This window comes from Pipistrellus hanaki (assembly GCF_964339955.1).
Source record: "Pipistrellus hanaki genome assembly, chromosome: 5".
Classification (NCBI taxonomy): domain Eukaryota; kingdom Metazoa; phylum Chordata; class Mammalia; order Chiroptera; family Vespertilionidae; genus Pipistrellus; species Pipistrellus hanaki.
In genome coordinates, this window is record NC_140507.1 from 32,278,813 (window position 1) to 32,298,654 (window position 19,842).

Consider the following 19,842-nt stretch of genomic DNA (forward strand, 5'->3'; position numbering starts at 1 on the left):
CACTCCTAAGTTTTGGCACAAAAAAAGAACAAAGAACTGTATTCAAATTTTCCACCATGATGGACCATAAACAGTATTCCCATAATGTCTTGAACCCACATACAAGATAACAGGCACACTTTCTTAAAATGGTGTGCTCTGCCATTCTAAATGATGCAGATTCTGCCTTCTCTAAATTTGCTAAGCCTCCACTCCTCTTTATTCCCACAGCTTTTAGTGGATAATTGGCTCTACTCTCATCTCTTGTCTGGAATATTACAGTGCTCTCTTAGTCAGTCTTCGTTTCCCTCCCATCTTGCTCAGATTTTGCCATCCATATTTCACAGTGACCTTTCTAAATTGAAAGTCTGGTCATGCCTCTCTCCTGCTTAATATTCCTTCAATGACTTCCCACAGTTTCCAGAATAAAGCTCCGACGCCCTGGTTCCGCACACAAGGCCCCGAACCTCCTCTCATGCCCTTCCCCCACAGAGCCTTGGCTCCAATCTCAGCAACTCCTTTTTGTGGTGTCCTAAAAGCATCATGTTCCCCTGTGCCTCCTATGGTCTCCTTTTTATAGAATGCCCTTTCCTTTAGTTACTCGACCTCCTACCATTTATCTCTTAAAACTCAGCTCAAGTATTCCTTTCTCTGGGAAGCTGGCCACATGGTTGACTGGTTGATTGTCCCTCTGCCCACTCCCATTCCCACTGTGAGTTGCTTGAATTGTAGCAGAAAGTCTGGGCCATAGTGGATGCTCAAGACTATTGAATGAAGATACCCTTGTCCTTTTATTTTTCCCCCATTTGTTGCTTAGCATTAAGAGTGTAATGCCTAAAGATACCTTTCATCTAATACTTTTTTTTTTTTCATTCTTGACAAGTCTAAACAAACTGGTTTTCAGTTGGACCCTAAAGCCTGTGGATGGTATCACAAATCGAAGCTGCTCAGTGGATCACTAAACACATACACACACACACACACACAAACACAAACATTATTCATAACGATTTCCTCTGAGCTCCAGGGAATCCTAAACCCACAAACTGGCTGTTTTCCAAAAACCTTTCTTCAGAAATCTCTTCAAAAGTTGGAACTTGTTTTCCCATTGAAGGTAGCATCTCCATGACTGTCCCAAACCTAATCAAATCCATTACATGACTGAAATAAAACACTGAGAGCAGAACCTGAGTCTAGCTATGGGAGCAGTCCAACAGGAAAATAGCAGAGGTTCAGTTAAAACTCCTGACTGAATGTCTGTATTGGTGTTTCTGTATTTGGGGATGGAGTGAGAGGACATCTATAATAATAAAAGGGTAGTATGCTAATTAGACTGGACATCCTTCTGGACATCCATCCGGACAAAGCTGGGCTGGAGGGAAGCCCAGGTCTGGTGACAGAGAGAAGCTGCTGCAGCAGCCAGGGGACCGAAGACCTACTCTCAACACAAATTTTGTGCATCAGGCCTCTGGTGTATATATATATATATGTATGTTAGAGGCATGGTGCATGAATTCGTGCATGGGTGGGGTCCGGCCTAAGGGACAATTTGCATATTAGCATTTTATTATATAGGATATACACTGAGTGGCCAGATTATTGATATTATGCGTTCAGAGATCTGGCCACTCAGTGTGTGTGTTTTTAGTCACACAATATTGAAGCATCACAAAAAAGTATAACTTTTGTAGTTTCATCTCTACAAATGTCATTTTATTAAAAATATATTTTTTATTGATTTTTTACAGAGAGGAAGGGAGAGAGAGAGCCACAAATGTCGATGAGAGAGAAACATCGACCAGCTGCCTCCTGCACCCCCCACCCCCACCGGGGATGTGCCCGCAACCAATGTACATGCCCCTAACAGAAATCGAGCCTGGGACCCTTCAGTCCACAGACTGATGCTATACCACTGACCCAAACCGGTTTCTGCTACAAATGTCATTTTAATATTGTGAAATGTCATTTTTTTTTAAAGATGGTTTTTATTTTATTAGTTTTTTAGTTTATTTTTATTATTGAAAGTATTACAGATGTCCCATTTCCGCCCCCCCCCCATTGACCCCCTCTATTCTGTATCTGTACCCCCAGGCCTTAACCACACTATTGTCTGTGTCCATGGGTTATGCTATCTGCATATAAATTATTTAGTTAAAACAAATAAATAAGTAAATAAAAGCCATAATTGATACATGTTTGTTGTGATAACATCACAAGATTCACATAAATAAAAAGAAAGAAAATAGAAAAAAAAGAATAAAGTGTCATTATATTGTATTTCTAAAAAAAGGGTGGTTATTATGTGCACAGTATGCTTATCAGATGCAGCCGGATGGTTCAATATGGGTGTGTGGACATAGGGAGGTCATTCCTATGTTCCCTCCAATTAAGCAGAGCAACAGAGCTGAGCCCCAGGAACCAGGAGGGGTGTCCCCTGTGAAATCTCCCACCTTGACACAGGGGCTAAGGCAGTGGTCGGCGAACCGCGGCTCACTTGTGAGCCACATGCGGCTCTTGGGCCCCTTGAGTGTGGCTCTTCCACAAAATACCACGTGCGGGCATGCAGTACAGTGCTACTGACACTTTGTGGCCCATGCACAGCAGTCGGTTTTCAGCTCTCCAAAGAAATTTCAGTCGTACTGTTGATATTTGGCTCTGTTGACCAATGAGTTTGCGGACACTGGGCTAAGGGATTCTGCTTGTCCTTGAAAAGAAACTTCTGGAACCCCAAATTGTCAAATGCTTGAGTAAATTCTCAAGTGCCACGGCCCCCAGATGACTGAAGGTGACTGTTCAAGAGGACACTCCCTGCGGCTTTCACGTACTGTCGTCCCCCTCTGACCCGCCTGCCCTGAGCCGGGCTGCCCGCTAGGCTCCCGGTGCTCAGAGACCTAGCGCTCCATCACCGCGGGTGGGTCAGGAGGGCAGCGGGCCCAGGAGCACGGGTTGGCCAAACTCCTGGACAAAGAACAAGTTCTGTCCTGAAAGCATCCGTCAGAGGGAGCCTGCAGCGCCCCCGATCACCACCACCACCACACACACATCCACCCACCAACCCCCTGGGCTCTCCCAGGAGGGCGGCTGCCCAGCGGCCTTCTTGCCCCGACTTCCCAGAAGCCTCAGCGCGCGGCGCGGCCGATATAAAAAGGCGGGAGCGGAGCGGGCTGGCCGGCTGCGTCTTGCGGCCTTTGCTTTTCTCCCCGCGTTCCTCTCGGGCTGCTCGGCGGGCGCCCCTGGGCGCGGACTCCGTCCGGCAGCAGAGCGGCTCCTCAGGAGACGACCACACAGGCCTGGAGGGCCTAGCGGCCCCGAGCCCCGAGGCCTGCGGGAGGATGGCACTGTGGCCGCTGCGGGTCTATTCCCGCAAGAAGGGGGCGGGCCAGAGGCTCAACCTGACGCCGGCGCCGGACCGAGGCCCGCCCGAGGCGGCAGAGGCCCTCCGGGGCCCGAGCCGGCGGCCCGCCGCCCGCTGTAAGCCCTGCCGGCCTGGCCCGGGTGGGGGCATGGCGGTGCGGGTCCGGGTGGGAGTGGGTAGCCGGGCCTCGCCCCCAGGGACCCCAGAAGCCAGAAGCCTGGCCTCCAGGGCGTTTGCCCTGAAACGACCCGCTCTCCCTCAGGCCGCAGAGGACATGGCAGAGCCCCCGGGCTGCGGAAGATCGCCGAGAAGGCCGAGCGCAGCGGGCAGGGCGGGCGCAGCTCAGGGCTGCCCAGGTGCGTAGCCGCGAGGAACAGCCCCGTGCGTCCTGGCCTACCACCCAAACCTGCAATCCCGATTTCCTAACCGCCAATGGACTCTCCTTCTAGCAGTCCACAGGGAAAATAAGTAAATAGAAACTCCGATTTCGTTCTTCTCAGAAAATAGACCCAGACATTTGACTTCAGAAAACAGTAATTTCTTTTTTAAAAGAGAAAATTTTGCCAACTTACCTAAAAGCAAGTGAGAGAAAACACCCAGGAAAGCATTCCTGGCATCAGTTGGGCGTTGGTTGCAGTTCACCAGCTCTGCCCCTTCCTTTCCCCTAGTGATGTCCCCCAAAGAGCCTTCAGATTCTGAACGGTGTGCCAACAGGAAAGAGAAGCAAGGAAAGCCAGGTCCAGACGGTGCAAACTAATCGTGTTATTTGTTTGTTAGCTCTCACTTAGGAGTTTCAGGAGAGAAGAGCCTGCGAGAAAGTAGCACTAGTGAAGAGGAGACTGAGGAGGAGACGATGGCTCCATGGAGCGTATGTATGTTTCTCCTATGACCCGTGTATACACTTAGCGGACAAACCGGCAGTACCTCATGTACCTCCAGATGAAAATGCAATGCGGTCTTTGTTCAATAGAGACTACATAACGCTTTAATGTTTTTATGAACATTGATGCTGAGTCTTCAGACAGAGCCTTAAATTTTTGATTCTGGCAGATTCATAGTCATGCGTTTTTGTTTTTTTCTTTCCCTTGACAAAAATTTCAGAATAGTTTGTCACTGGCTAATTTTCTGCATGACAGATATAAAACCTTTCATGTTTTCCCATTAACAACTGGAGACAGGATTCGTTACCTTTAGAATGTTATATAGCTTTTTGATCTACTGCATTTAATATGGACTCTGTTCAGTATTTTAAAGATGCATAGCAGTAGTTTGGAAAGACTCAGATTTAAAAATTTATTTGTGATTCATCTGATATAAGCATTAAAGATGATAGTTATGTTCCTATATATATATTATATAGGAATATATATATTTCAGAGAGGAAGGGAGACGAGAGAGAGAGAGAAACATAAATGATAAGATATATATATATATATTGGCTGCCTCCTACACACCCCCTACTGGGGATGGAGCCCACAAACCAGGCATGTGCCCTTGACCAGCATTGAACCTGGGAATCTTCAGTCCGTAGGCCAACGCTCTATCCACTGAGCAAAACCAGCTGGGGCTCTTTGGTCCATTTTGAATTAATTTCTATACATGAGGACAAACTGTAATCCAGTTATATTCATTTGCATGCAGATTTCCAATTTTCCCAGCACCATTTATTGAAAAGGCTATCTATTCCATTGTGTGTTTATGGCTCCTTTGTTGTCCAGTATTTTCTCTATAGCATGCTCTTGTTTTTTTTATTGAAGGGCAGTTTCAGCAATTATAACTAGTGAGTGTTCCTTGTAGATGATTCAAACTATTCAAAAAGTGTTTAAGCAGTTTCTTCTATTTTTTATATATTCTATTCTGACTGTGCCTTTTTTCATTTTACAAACTATGTTACTGTATATTCCTTTAATATTAAATACTCTTCAAAAATATGTTTTTGAACCCTGACCAATGTGGCTCAGTTGGTTGGGCATTGTCCCATACACTGGAAGGTTGCCAGTTGGATTCCTGGCAAATGCCTGGGTAGCAGGTAAGAACCCGGGTAGGGGGTGTACAGGAGGTAGCCAATCGATGTTCTGCTCTCATATCAATGTTTCTCTCTCTCCATCACCCTTCTTCTCTCTCTAAAAAAAAAAAATCAATAAAAATATTTAAATTTTAGTGTCTTGAATAATGCTTTGTTTTATAGATAAATATGTTGTAATTTGAATAACTGTTCTCCTGTAGTTGGAGGAAAATTGTTTTCAAGGTTTTGCTGTTATAGATATCAGTGGATATCTTACTGCAGAACTTTTTTGAGTTCCTCGATTATTGTCCCAAGAAAAATACTTTCCAATGAGTCAAAGGTTGGATCATGCTTAAATTTTTTTATTCATGTTGGTAAATCAGCACCATCTTACTTGAAACTTAAATTTTATATTTATATTTATATTTATATTTATATTTATATTTATATTTATATTTATATTTATATTTATATTTATTTATATAAAAGCCTAAGCAACCATTCGACTGTTCGACCGTTAGCTAAGATGCACACTAACCACCAGGAGGCAGACTCTCAATGCACAGACATGGAAACCTAGAACAGACTGATGAAACTCTGAGGGAAAAGGGGATGGAGGAGAGTAGGAAGAGATTAACCAAGGATCTTATATGTATACTAGGGGCCTGCTGTGCAGATTCATTCACTGGTGGGGTCCCTCAGCCTGGCCTGAACATATTGGGTAAAATTTGATAGTGAAAAGTGAAATATTGTTTCACTTTCCATTTCTGTGAATGCTAGTAAAAGTAAGACCTTTTTCTCTTATTTCATTGGCCATTTGTGTTACTTTTTTGTGAAATAGTTGTTCATTGTATACTGAAGATAGTTTATACTTCTATACACTTACATGTAACAAACATTTCCATATTTTTTGACCTTTAATTTTATTTCTGGTATTTTAGACTTATCTCTCAACCTTTTGATCTATTTTGTTTCATATTATCTTCTGGTTGCTGGGCTATCCGTAGTAGTTAATTGGCAGTTATTTTGTTAACTCCCTAGATATGTCTATAATATTATATTTTAATATTTATTTTCAGATTTAATATTAAGTACCAAATTATATCTGTGATCAGTAAGCTAAGAGAATCTATTATACATATGAAACTAGTATACAAAGTTGACATTAGTTTTTCATTTTCAAAGTGACCAAATCAATGTGATAAATATTATAATATAAAAATACTCAATTTCGTAATTTGTGTTATCTTTAATTCTTATTTCACATAGGATTCAATGGCTGATGATCTCCAGGTTGACAGTTCATCAACTGGTGAACTAGTATCAGGTAAGACTGTCAGATGTGAACTTCCTCAGTTTTCTTTCTTATAAGCATATGCATCGGTTAGTATCTCTGACACTTTCCCATCTCAGTGAAAGAGGTGTTTTTCTCTAGTCTAAGATGAGTCCTTCAGCCTGGGCTCTGGCCCTCATCTTCTAACAGACCAGTAAATTACAATTGTGATAAGTACTACAAAAAAGGGATTGACTTTAGTGTAACTAATTCAGTTTTGGTTGGGAGATTAGGGTGGGCTTCCATGAGGGAATAGCAATTTAATTTCTATCTGAAGAAGAGTAGAAATTATATATTCAAAGAGATGAATAGAAATTAACTGTGAAAAGAGTTCTATCACAAAATTTATTGGAAAATTCTTTATTCAAGTCCACTCTCACAAGAATGACTTTAAGACCTCTGAGTATGGGAAGTTCTGTGTTAAAATATTTTGCCCATTTTCTTACTGAGATCTCCGCCCCCCTTATTATTAAACTAGAGGCCCGGTGCACAAGGTTTGTGTACTGGGGAAGAGGGGGGCCCTCAGCCCAGTCTGTTCCCTCTCACAATCCAGGAGCCGAAAGGGGATGTCCACTGACAGCTTAGGCCCATCCTTAGCGCTGCTGCTGCGGAGGCACTCACCAGCCTTGAGCCAGCTTCTGGCTGAATGGTGCTCCCCCTATAGGAGTACAATGACCACCAAGGGTCAGCTCCTGCATTGAGCGTCTGCCCCCTGGTGGTCAGTGCACATAATAGTGACCAGTCATTCTGCTGTTCGATTTGCATATTACCCTTCTATTATATAGGATTCTTTTACTGAACATTTATTTTTATTGATTTCAGGGAGGGAGAGAGAGAAACATCAGTGATGACAGAAAATCATTGACTGGTTGGCTCCTGCACATACCCCACTGGGGATCAAGCCCACCAACTGGGCATGTGTCCTGACCAGGACTCAAATTGTGAGCTACTGTTTCATGGGTTGACCCTCAACCACTGAGCCACACTAGCTGGGCCAATTTTTTATATTCTGAATTCCATTGCATTTGCAAATGTTTCTCTTAATCTGTGGCTTGTTTTTCATATTAACAGGCTTTTTTGAAGAAAAAAATTTAAATTTGATGAAGTCTAATTTATCATTACTATTGTTTTAATGACTCATCTTTTTATTGTTATGTCAAAGAAATCTAAACCAGTATCATGAAGTTTTTCTTCTCTGTGTTGTTTTTTTTCCCGAAGTTTTATAGTTTTAGGATTTATATTTAGATCTATGATACATCAGTAGTTAATTTGTTATATGATTGAATATATGAGTGCAAATTTTTTGTTTTGTTTTTATTTTGCATATGGGTATTCAGTTCTGGCATATTTTTTAAAAAATAATATTCTTTCTCAACTGAATTGCCTTTGCATCTTGGATAAAAATCAGTTGCTCTTATATATGTGAATCTATTTCTGGGCTCTCTCTTCAATTCCTTTGACCTATTTGTCTACATTTAGGCACATTATTTTCTAAATGGAATTACTAGAATCACCTTTCTTCTCTTCAGGTAGTTAGTGGGTAACTCACATATAAAATTTAGATTTTTGAGTCAAGAATTATAACTGAACCAAAGTAGGGAAGGAATAAGTTATAAAACTTTGAAAAATAATGGAAAAGAGTTATAATGCATTTTCTCTACATCAAAAATAATTATTTTCTAAGATGAAATTAAAATGCTTTACTAATAATATGTTTTTTCAATTGTATGTGGAAGCAATTTCACATTCTTAACATACAACTGCAAGTACATTTCTACAAATTTGAATTCTTAAGATTTTGAATTTGTTTACTATTTAAATATTTTGTCCTTTTTGATTGTTTATTCTACAGGATCGAGTTTGCAGCATATTTCTAGCTCTCTTCTAAGCTATTCAATCACAGATTCTTCTACAGAATGCAAGGGTTTTGAAGAGAATTTAAGTAGCTTTCCATCACCTGAACTCTTCAGAGGATCAGATTATTTAGGTAAGAAAATAATTTCAATTTTAAGTTGCTCCACTATAGAAATTGTTCCTTTGTCCACAATCTTCCAATAAATAATGATCTTTTTAAGAAAACATAGTTTCCTTCCTCACCAAAACCTCCTTTTCACACTTAGGCTTTGGAGTTGGCAATGTGACTTACTTTGGCAATATGATATTAGTGAATAAAACATGCAAACCTTTGAAATATGTTTAAATGGTCATCTTGTTATTTTATATGTTTGCCATTAAGAGAAGAATATATCCTAATTAGCTTCTGTGGGACTCCTGAATAACAGGCACAGAGCAGAATGGGCCAGGCAATCTGCAGAGTGAAGAGGGCTTCCCAGTTGATCAGCGGACCGTAATCTAAAGCAGAGCTATTAGAGCCAACCAGTAGACAAGGAAATAAATAAATGCTTACATGTTATGGCACTGAAATTTTGGAGTAATTTACTAGTTTTATACAGAAAAAGCCAACTTCTTCAGATAATGTATTGAACACAGAAGAGAGTGGATTTATTTATTTTTATTTTTTTAAGTAAATATTTATTGTTCAGATTATTATTGTTGTTCCTCTCCCCGCCCCCCCCACACACACACACACACACACAGTTCTCCTCCACCCGGTTCCCACTGCACCCTCTACTCTTACCCTCCACCACACTGTCCTCATTCATAGTTGTATGATTTTTGTCCAGTCTTCCCACACTCCCCACACTTCTTTCCCCCCAAGAATTGTCAGTCTACTCCCTTTCTATGCCCCTGATTCTATTATATTCACCAGTTATTCTGTTCATCAGATTTTTTATCCACTTGATTTTTAAATTCACTTGTTGATAGATATGTATTTGTTGTTCATAATTTTTTCTTTACCTTTTTTTCCTTCCTCTTCTTAAAGAATTTAAGCATTTCATATAATACTGGTTTGGTGGTGATGAACTCCTTTAGTTTTTTCTTATCTGTGAAGCTCTTTATCTGACCTCCAATTCTGAATAGCTCTGTTGGGTAGAGTAATCATGGTTGTAGGTTCTTGCAATATTTCTTGCCACTCCTGTCTGGCCTGCATAGTTTCTGTTGAGAAATCAACTGACAATTGTATGGATGCTCCCTTGTAGGTAACTAACTGTTTTTCTCTTGCTGCTTTTAATATTCTCTCTTTGTCTTTTGCTTTGGCATTTTAATTCTGATGTGTCTTGGTGTGGTCCTCTTTGGATTCCTTTTGTTTGGGGTTCTCTGCACTTCCTGGACTTGTAAGTCTATTTTTTTCACCAGGTGGGGGAAGTTTTCTGTCATTATTTCTTCAAATAGGTTTTCAATATATTTCTCTCTTCTTCTGGCACCCCCATAATTCTGATGTTGGTATGCTTGAAGTTGTCCCAGAGGCTCCTTAAACTATCTGCGTATTTTTTTCTTCTTTTTGCTTTTCCGGTTGAGTGTTTTCTGCTTCTTTGTATTTCAAATCTTTGACTTGATTCTTATAATCCTCTAGTCTGCTGTTGGATCTCTATATATTTTTTATTCTTTATTTCAGTCAATGTGTGCTTAATTTCTAGGTGTTCCTTTTTCATATCCTCGAGGGTCTCACTAAATTTATCAGCGATTTCTAGAAAGTTCTTGAAATACCTTATAACCCTGGTTTTGAACTCTATATTCAGTTGTTTGCTTCCCTCCATTTCTTTCATTTGTGATCTGTTTCTTTGTCTGCATTTTGGCTGCTTTTTTGTGTTGATAGTGTGGCTTTGTGTGCTAGGTGTCTTATAGGGCCCAGTGGCTCAGCTTCTCCAATTACCTGAAGTGGACACTCTTGGTGCACCCATTTGTGGATTGTGTGTACAGCCTTCTTGTAGTTAAGTCTTGATTGTTGTTGGTATCACTGGGAGGAATTGACCTCCAGGCCAATTGGCTGTGAGGATCAGCTGTGTCTACAATAGGAGAACTTCTGTGCTGGAGACACCCTATGGTGCAAGACTTGCTTTAGTGGGGCTTTGTTGCTCACTGAGTCTTCCCTCTGAGTATGTCCCTTATGGATCTGAAGAGTTGTAATCTGGATGGTCCCACTCTGATCCCTGGGTACACTGGCTCTTGGATCTCCAAGGAGGTGCTAATTTATCCTCTGCCTGAGGCCACCCAGAAGGAGCTAGGAGATATTTGCAGATTCCTCTTCTTTGTTTGGGGTTGGAGGTGCCCAGATGAGGCCCAGCTGTGAAGCAGTGCAAGTTTCTGTGGGGTCTTGGGCCTTCTTTTGGAAGTTCTGGGGCTCTCTGATCCAGCTGTAGTTTGTTAGGCAATTTTAGATTGCAAAGGGCCAGGCCATTCATATGCAAATGGTTCTGTGCACAGCTTTGGTGGGGTGAGGTTTCAGGGGATCAACAGGGTGGAGCAAACAGCTATGGCTGATCCTTAGCCCTGTCCTAAGAGGCCCTGGGTCTCAGTGTCCTGCAGTAATTGCTGCAAGTACTCAGATAAAGCTGTCCTCGAGTTCCACCCAAAGCCAAACAGTGCAGTTTCTCCCAATACGATTCTGGGGCCCCAGAGTCTTGCCCGGAACTGGAGTTCAGAGCAATTAGGAGCTTGTGTCTCCCTCCCAATTGAAAAAGACAACCGCATCCTCAGTTGCCAGCCCTTTCTGCATGTGTGCCTTCATACCTCGGCACTTTACTTCCACACCTCCTCAGAGTCTCAGTGTGGTTTTCTCTTTTCTTCTAGTTGTAGAATTTCCACTCAGCCAGCCTTCCTGTGGTTCTGGATGATGTCCATTTTATTATAGTTTTGAAGTGGTTGTGCAAGGTAGTAATTTCAGGTGTTTACCTATGCCACTATCTTGGTTTCTCCGAAGATGGGAGAAACCATTTAAATGAAACTATAGCTCTAACTAGTTTGGCTCAGTGGATAGAGCCCAGTTCAATTCTGGTCACGGCACATGCCCATGTTGAGGGTTTGATTTAATAGGGGGCATGCAGGAAACAGCCGGTCAATGATTCTCTCTCATCATTGATGTTTCTATCTCTCTCCCTTTCCCTTCCCTCTGAAATCAATAAAAATGTATTAGAAAAGAGTAAATTAAACTGTACATTCTAAATTGTGGAACCTGCTGAAACTGATTTGGCTCAGTGGTAGAGTGTCGGCTGAGGACTGAAAGGTCCCAGGTTCAATTCCTGTCAAGGGCATGTATATTGGTTGTGGGCACATCCCCAGTAGGGGGTGTGCAAGAGGCAGCTGGTCGATGTTTCTCTCTCATCGATGTTTCTAGCTCTCTATCTCTCTCCCTTCCTCTCTGTAAAAAATCAATAAAATATATTTAAAATAAATAAATAAATAAATAAATAAATAAAAAATAAATTGTGGAACCTGTTTACCAATGCCTATTCCCATCCCAACCCAACAGCTCGTTTCTCTGCTCAGTTTCCAGAATACTAGCACCCAGACTTGAACCTTCCAGACTGGAGAATGGAAGACACTTTCCTAAGAAATCTGAGCAACCTTAAAAAACATATCTAAAGACAGTTTCTACAGTAGTCCTTTGATGAAATTCACAAGAACACCCTACAGTGAAGCCAACCTTGTGACAAGCCACAATTAGGCCACAGAGAGTCCACTGAGGCTTTTAGGGCTCCCTCTTAAATATTATCAGAGAGCCAAGGATCAGCAGACTTCTGAGGAAAGTCTCTAGTATAAAACATAGAGATAAAAACAAAGCAAAATACGGGAATGCCATCAGAAAGGTGTTGGAATAGGAAGCCATGGATCCGCCTACCCTCATGGACACACCAATTCAACAGCAATACATAAACTAATCTCATTTGTGAGAAATAAAGAAACTAGTTGAGGGGCTTCTTAACCCCAGAAAAGCATGAAACCAGCTACATCAAAGCCAGGAAGAAAATTTAAGACATCCATCCACCATAAACCCTACTTCCAGCATGGTGCCATATAATTGGCATGAAATCCCTAGCTCCAAGATAATCCCTGCAAGTGAAGGAAAGGACTGAACCATGCATCAATTATTCTAAAAATTTTTTGAGCTACCCAAAGGATTGGAATTGTTTTTGTGTGTTCCAGAATACAGTTGGGACCTGACATACTCTAGAAGCCTGATGAGTGCTGAGAACAAAAACAGCAGCTTGGTCTAGCATGCCAGTTTTCATCTCATTTACCTAACAGAAAATTCAAAATAATCATCATTAAAGATCTTCAATGAGCTTAGGAGAGCAATGCATGAAATAAGTGAGAATTCCAAGGAAGGCATAGAAAACTTTTTAAGAATCAAACCGAAATATAAGAGCCAGGGAATATAATAAATGAAATGAAAAATCTAATAAAAGGATTCAAAAGCCAACTAGATCAAGCAGAAGAAAGAATTAGTGAATTCAGAGTGAATTAAAATCAAACAGATCAAAATATTCCAGAGAGAGAGGCTTATTCACATAAACAATGTCTAAAAAATCCCAAATCTGAGAAAAGAAATGTGTATTCAATTATAGGAAGCCCAAAGAACCTCAGGTAAGATGACTCAGAGAAATGTACACTAGTACACATAATCAAATTGTCAAAGAGGATTTTAAAAGCAGCAATAGAAAAGTGGCTTGATATGTATATGGGAACCCCATGAGACCAAAAATATATTTCTAATCAGAAACCTTGCAGGCCAGAAGGTAGTGAAATGATATAGTCAAAGTGGGAAAAGAAAAAACTGTCAGTCAAGAATGCTATAATTAGCAAAACTATTCTTAAAATCACAATGAAGTGATAAGGACCTTTCCAGATAAAAGCTGAATGGGTTAATCATCATTTCTTGACATGCCTGATAAGAAATGCTGAAGGGAGTTCTTCAAATTGAAACAAGATTCTAAACAGCAACATAAAAGCATATGAAAGCATAAAACACTGGTATGTAGAATAGTATGTACAGAATAGTTAATGCTGTAATTTGTAATTCACTTTTAATTCTAGTATAAAAGTTAAAAGATGGTATTTAAAATAATAACTATAAAAATATGTTAATTATACACAATGTAAATAGATGTAAATTGTAACATCAATAACTGTGTGAGGGGAAAAGTAAAATGCAGAGTTTTTGTATATGACTGAAATTTTTATTAGTTTTATGTTAAAACTAAGATTCATGGAAACCACAAAGAAAATACCTATAGAATATACACAAAATAAAAATAGAAAGATGTCAAAGCATGTCAATATGTACATCAATAAAACCCAAAGGATATGGCAACACAGGAAAAGGGACAAAGGGACTGCAAAAACAAACAGAAAAACAATTAACAATATAGTAATGGTAAGTCCTTTCCTATCAATAATTGCTTTTAATGTAAGTCGGTTAAACTCTGCAATCAAAAAACAGTGGCTGAGTGGATTTTAAAAAACTGACTCACTTTATATTTAAGGACACATGTTGAAAGTGAAGGGATACAAAAAAACATTCTATGTAAATGATGACCAAAATAGAACAAGAATGGCTATACTTAGATAAAAATAGACATTAAGTAAAAAAACTATCTCAAAAGATAAAAAAAAAAAAAGGACATTACATAATGGCAAAAGGTTCAACTCACCAGGAACATATAACAATTTTAAATAAATATACACCCAACATCAGAGTATCTAACATATAAAGTATACATTGACATAACTAAAAGCAAAAACAGGCAATAACATAATATAATAGTAGGAGAATTCAGATACCTCACTTTCAAATAATGGACAGAATGTCTAGATAGAAAATCAGAATTTCTTGATTTCAAAATATATTGCAAATTTTATTTTACAGTAATCATATGGTACTGGCATAAAGAGACATAGACTAGCAGAACAGAATAGAGAACCCAGACATAAATCCATGTGTATACATTCACCTAATTTTCTTTTTTTTTAAAATAAATTTTTATTGTTCATATTATTACAAATGTTCCTTCCCCCCCCCTCACCATTGCTCTCCTGCACCAGGTTCCCACCCCACCCTCTGCCCTTTCCCCACTCCCCATTGTCCTCATCCATAGGTGCACAGTTTATGTTCAGTCTCTTCCCACATCCCCCTCTCCCCTTTTCCCCAAGAATCGTCAGTTCACTCCCCTTCTATACCTCTGATTCTATTATATTCAACAGTTAATATTGTTCATCAGATTTTTAAAAAAAATTTCCTTGGTTTTTAGATTCACTTGTTGATAGTTACATATTTGTTGTTCATAATTTTTATCTTTATTTACTTTCTCTTCCGAAAGAACCCCCTTCAGCAATTCATATAATTCTGGTTTGGTGGTGATGAACTCCTTTAGCTTTTCTTTATTAGTGAAGCTCTTTATCTGGCCTTCGATTCTGAGTGATAGCTTTGCTGGGTAGATTATCTTTGGCTGTAGGTTCTTACTATTCATCACCATGAATATTTCTTGCCATTCCCGTCTGGCCTGCATGGTTTCCGTTGAGAAATCAGCTGACAATCATATATAGGTAACTACCTGCTTTGTTCTTGCTGCTTTTAATCTCTCTTTGTCTTTTGCTCTTGGAATTTTAATTATGATTTGTCTTGGTGTGGTCCTCTTTGGATTTCTTTTGTTTGGAGTTCTGCACGCTTCCTGGACTTGTAAGTCTAATTCTTTCACCGGGGGGGTGGGGGGGTGGGGGGGAGTTTTCTGTCACTATTTCTTTCAGTATGTTTTCGATATCTTGCTCTCTCTCATCTTCTGGGACCCCCATAATTCTGATGTTGGTTTGCTTGAAGTTGTCCCAGATGTTTCTTATATTATCTTCAATTTTCTGGATTCTCTTGTCTTCTTGCTTCTGCGGAGAAGTGTCTTCTGGCTCTTTATGTTCCAAATCTTTGACTTGATTCTTGCGATCTTCCATTCTGTTTTTAGGACTCTGTATAATATTTTTTATTTCAGACAATGTATTCTTTATTTCTTGTTGATCCCTTATCATTTCTTGTTGATTCCTTACTAATTCTAGTTGATCCCTTTTCATATCCTCATAGGTCTTATCGACCTTTTCTAGGAAATTCTTGAAAATCCTTATAAGCGTAGATTTGAACTCTATATCCAATCGCTTTTTGTCTTCCATTTCTTTCGTTTGTGATCTATTTCGTTGTCGCATTTTCGCAGCTTCCCTGATGGGGCAGAGTTTCAGGGTGGAGCCTACAGCCTTGGCTTCTGTCAGCCCCGCCCTATGCAGCTCCTGAGTCTCAGGGTCCTTCAGTACTCGCTGCAAGCACCTCTGAGAGAAAGGTGCCCTCGATTTTCGCCTGCTACCAAACAGTCTAGGCTCTCCTCCAATGAGCCCGGAACTGGGGTTCAGTTCTGTTGGAAGTGGGATTGGAGGTGGCGTTCAGAGCAGTCTGGAGCCCCAGTCTCCTTCCTGCCAGGGCAATCCCGTGGCACAGCCAACCGTCCCTTCTCTGCGCGCAATGTGCACGCCTCTGGGACCTCCTTTCGCCGCTCCCCCGGGGTTCCGCCTTACAGCCCAGCTCCCTCTGTTTTAGCCTGGGTCCCCGGGGTCTGGCCTAGAACTGGGGTTCAGAGCAGTCGGAACTGGGGCCCAGCACACTCAGAGCTTTTATCTCCTTCCTGTTAGTTATCCAAACTGCATGGGCTGGGGACCTAAGCTGAAGTAGGAAAGGTAACCTGCCACTTGCGTGCTATTGTTCAGTTTTGTGCCATTTCTCCCTGCTTTGTTAGATTGGGAGCATCCCAAGTTGGAAGAATACATGCAATGCAAGAATTCTACTCTTCTGGATACCAGTAAAGCAGTAGCAATAGAGAATGCACCACAGTTTTCAAACCTCTCTGCAATTTTAGGTGAGTTCTATATATATATATATATATATATATATATATATATATATATATATATATTCATATCACAGAAGAAAACCTCAGTACTTGATTAAGGTGGTTTCTGTTGGTTTTCTCCATTATAAAGTTACTAGTTTTTCTTTGTAGTTAATAAATATTTAGAAAAAGATAGCTTGAAATTCTGAAAATCCTTTCTCCTCAAACTTTCATTCACTGATATTAACAGACATCAGGGGAAATTGACTGCAACAATTATTTACATTTCAATAAGTAGAGAAAGTGTATGTGATTAAAATTCTTCATTAATTATCCTTCCATTTCCCCTTTCCTGAGATTTTTAGGTTCTCTCTTTATTTTTTTAAAATATATTTTTTATTGATTCCAGAGAGGAAGGGAGAAGGAGAGAGAGAGAGAGAGAGAGAGAGAGAGAGAGAGAGAGAGAGAGAGAGAGAAACATCAATGATGAGAGAGAATCATGGATGGGTGCCTCCTACATGCCCCCTACGAGGAATCAAGCCCACAACCCAAGCATGTGCCCTTCCTTGGAATCAAACCTGGGACCCTTCAGTCCGCAGGCTGATGCTCTATCTACTGAGTCAAACCAGCCAGGCCAGGCTTTCTCTTTCTATTGCAACTTTTCTATCAGCATTTTATATAGAGTTTATTTACTCCTGTAAAACCTGGAACTCTTGAGAGAAAGATGTTTTAAAGAATACTTTATCCTACCATATCTGTCAGATTATTCAACATATATATTTTTCTTCTAAAATTATTACAAAGTCAGTTATTAAATTAGTGTTTTTCATATTTGAGTTTTTTGTACTTAGAGTGAAAGATAAGTTAAATAATTAAAATTATAAAGTATGTTTTTATTTGTAGATAATGCAGCTTGTGAAGTACTTGCTGAGAAAACTTACCCTTTAACACCTGAAAAAACAAAGAAAAAAGCAAGTATTAAAGCAGAATAACTACATAAACTGTAAATTTTATTAACATAGGAGATACTTTTAACCAACACTTTTATAGGGATAATTTTTAGGCTATTTAAGTTAATAGTTAAAACACTTTTTGTGTTTAGCAATTATATTACATTATTGTTACATGAGTATAGTATAACACATATAAGTTTAATGGAAGATAATTAAAATTTATAAATTTTCCAACTTCATTTTGGATAATTGGATGTCTATTAATCATTAAGGCAAAAATAAGACATTTTCTATGTAGCCAGAGCAGTGCTTTAGGCTGAGGAATACGTGTGAATTACTACATTAGGCCTGGAATCTACAGGTCTTTGGACTTTATTTAGATAGCAGGAGCTACTGTCTACATGGCTACTCAACACTAAACATTATTCTAAGTACTTTTCATTAATTATATCTCTCTTTATGCATTCCTATTAGGTAAGCTTTTTGTTTGCTTGCTTTGTTTTCACCTTTTTATAGCTGAGAAAAATGAGGTTTATATGTTAATCAGTATGTTTAGAAGCTTTGGTAGGTCTTTCTGGATCTAAAACCTGTGTTCTTTCCAATACACCATAATGTCATTGATACATTGATACAAAGAGAGCAAGAGTGTCAGCAGGAAGATTCATTAGTATAAAGTTACAAAGATTTTTGATGTCTAGGATGTAGAGATGACAAGAAATATGCATGGACTTGATAATTTTGCCTATAAAGTTCAAGGATTGAATTTAGAGGATGGAGTGAGAGGTGTCAACAAAGACAGTTAGATTTCTGTCTTAAGCAGCTTTGGTGGATAAAAGTGCTACTTAATGTGATAGGAAAGGCAGGAGGTCTGAGGGCACATGGAGATGAAAATGTTCGAAGAGCCATTGGCTATAAATGTGTAAGCCAGGAAAACAGAAAAGGAGTGTATAGCATTATAGATATTGTACTATTAAGTTCATGGAAATGGATAAAATCACCTGAGAAAGGATATAGAGTTCAGAAGAGAAAGGGGTTCAGGATCAATCCTTGGAAAAATCTACATTTAGATAGAAAAGGAAGAATGAACAGAGAGGAGGAAAATAAGCAGAATATGGTATCATAGAAGCCAAGAAAAGAGTTTTTCCTGAAAGTGGGAGTGGTCAACAATGTTGAATGCTACTTGGAGGTCAAGTTTTATAAAGGATTTTGAAAAATTGGAAGACTTCCAGTTTCCAGTCCAGTATGTAAAGAAGTCACAACTCTGTCATAACAAGTAAAAACCTGAACAAACTGAAAAATCAACAACTCATTTTTTGATCCATGAAATAAGTAAAGTCACAGGACATGCTGCTGCACCAAAACTTGGAAAGACAGGTGAATATAGAGAATCACAACTTTCTGGTGCAAAAACACATGAACAGAAGCCGCCTTAAGAACCAGTGCTGTGGTAGGAAAAACAAATGTGGTAGGGAAATTTTTTGAGCTGAGTGTATTGAAAACCATTTTGTCTTGTAACATATTTTTGTATAGAAAATCTTAAAAAAAAAAAAATTTAATGATTTTGGAAAAGAAGGAAAAGGAAGAGAGAAATAGAAATATCAATGATGAGAGAGAATCATTGATCAGCTGCCTCCTCCACGCCCCTTACTGGGAATGGAGTCTGCAAACCAGGCATATGCCCTGTCTGGGAATTGAACCGTGATCTTCTGATTCATAGGTCAATGCTCAACCACTAAACCACACCAGCCAGACTACAAAATCTTAGATTAAAAAAAAAAAAAAGATTTTAAGTTTAAAACTTTTTTTCAAATTGAGAGCATAGATAATAGGATAGTATATATCTTAATTGTAACAATTATATACTAGAGGCTTAGTGCACAAAATTTGTAGAAAAGGAAGGAATATGACAGCCTGGCCTGCATCCTCTTGCAATCTGGGACCCTTCTGGGAATGGCTAACTGCCAGTTTAGGCCCGGTCCCACAGCAGGATCAGGCTTAAACTGGCAGTTGGACATTCCTCTCACAATCTGGGACTTCTGGCTCCTAACAGCTCTCTGGCCTGCCTACCTGATAACCCCTAACCCCTCTGCCTGCCTGCCTGCCTGATTACTTCTAACCACTCTACCTGCCTGCCTGATGCCTGTAACTGCTCACCTGCCTGCCTGATCACCCCTAACCATTCTGTCTGCCTTATCGCCCCTAACTGCCTCTGCCTTTGCCCCCACCACAATGGCTTTGTCCAGAAGGTCGTTCAACTGTCCAGCCTAATTAGTATATTATGCTTTTATTATTAGAGATTACAACAACAACAACAACAAAATCTGAGAAGTGCTACAGGTTATTTTATAGCCTGTGGGTGGAATTTCATAATTATGAATTTGTTTCAGCCTGGAAAAGATCCTGAACCTAGAGACACAAATTTTCAAACAAAGTTAAGCTCTCATCTAAAAATTAAG

At 39.6% G+C, this 19,842-nt stretch overlaps 1 protein-coding gene across 1 annotated transcript in view; it reads left to right on the forward strand.

Annotated features, from left to right (window-relative positions):
- Window positions 1–3,311: 3,311 nt before the first annotated feature.
- Window positions 3,312–19,842, forward strand: part of MEIKIN (meiotic kinetochore factor) — a gene marked incomplete at both ends in the record, with an annotated part of 37,086 nt that continues 20,555 nt past the window's right edge. The window contains 8 exons of the mRNA XM_084883903.1: window positions 3,312–3,450; window positions 3,597–3,690; window positions 4,112–4,202; window positions 6,609–6,666; window positions 8,525–8,659; window positions 16,341–16,460; window positions 17,337–17,404; window positions 19,774–19,842. The exon at window positions 19,774–19,842 is cut by the window's right edge and continues 96 nt beyond it. Of these exons, the coding sequence (XP_084740029.1) occupies window positions 3,312–3,450; window positions 3,597–3,690; window positions 4,112–4,202; window positions 6,609–6,666; window positions 8,525–8,659; window positions 16,341–16,460; window positions 17,337–17,404; window positions 19,774–19,842 (774 nt within the window). The remainder of the gene's footprint in view (window positions 3,451–3,596; window positions 3,691–4,111; window positions 4,203–6,608; window positions 6,667–8,524; window positions 8,660–16,340; window positions 16,461–17,336; window positions 17,405–19,773) is intronic.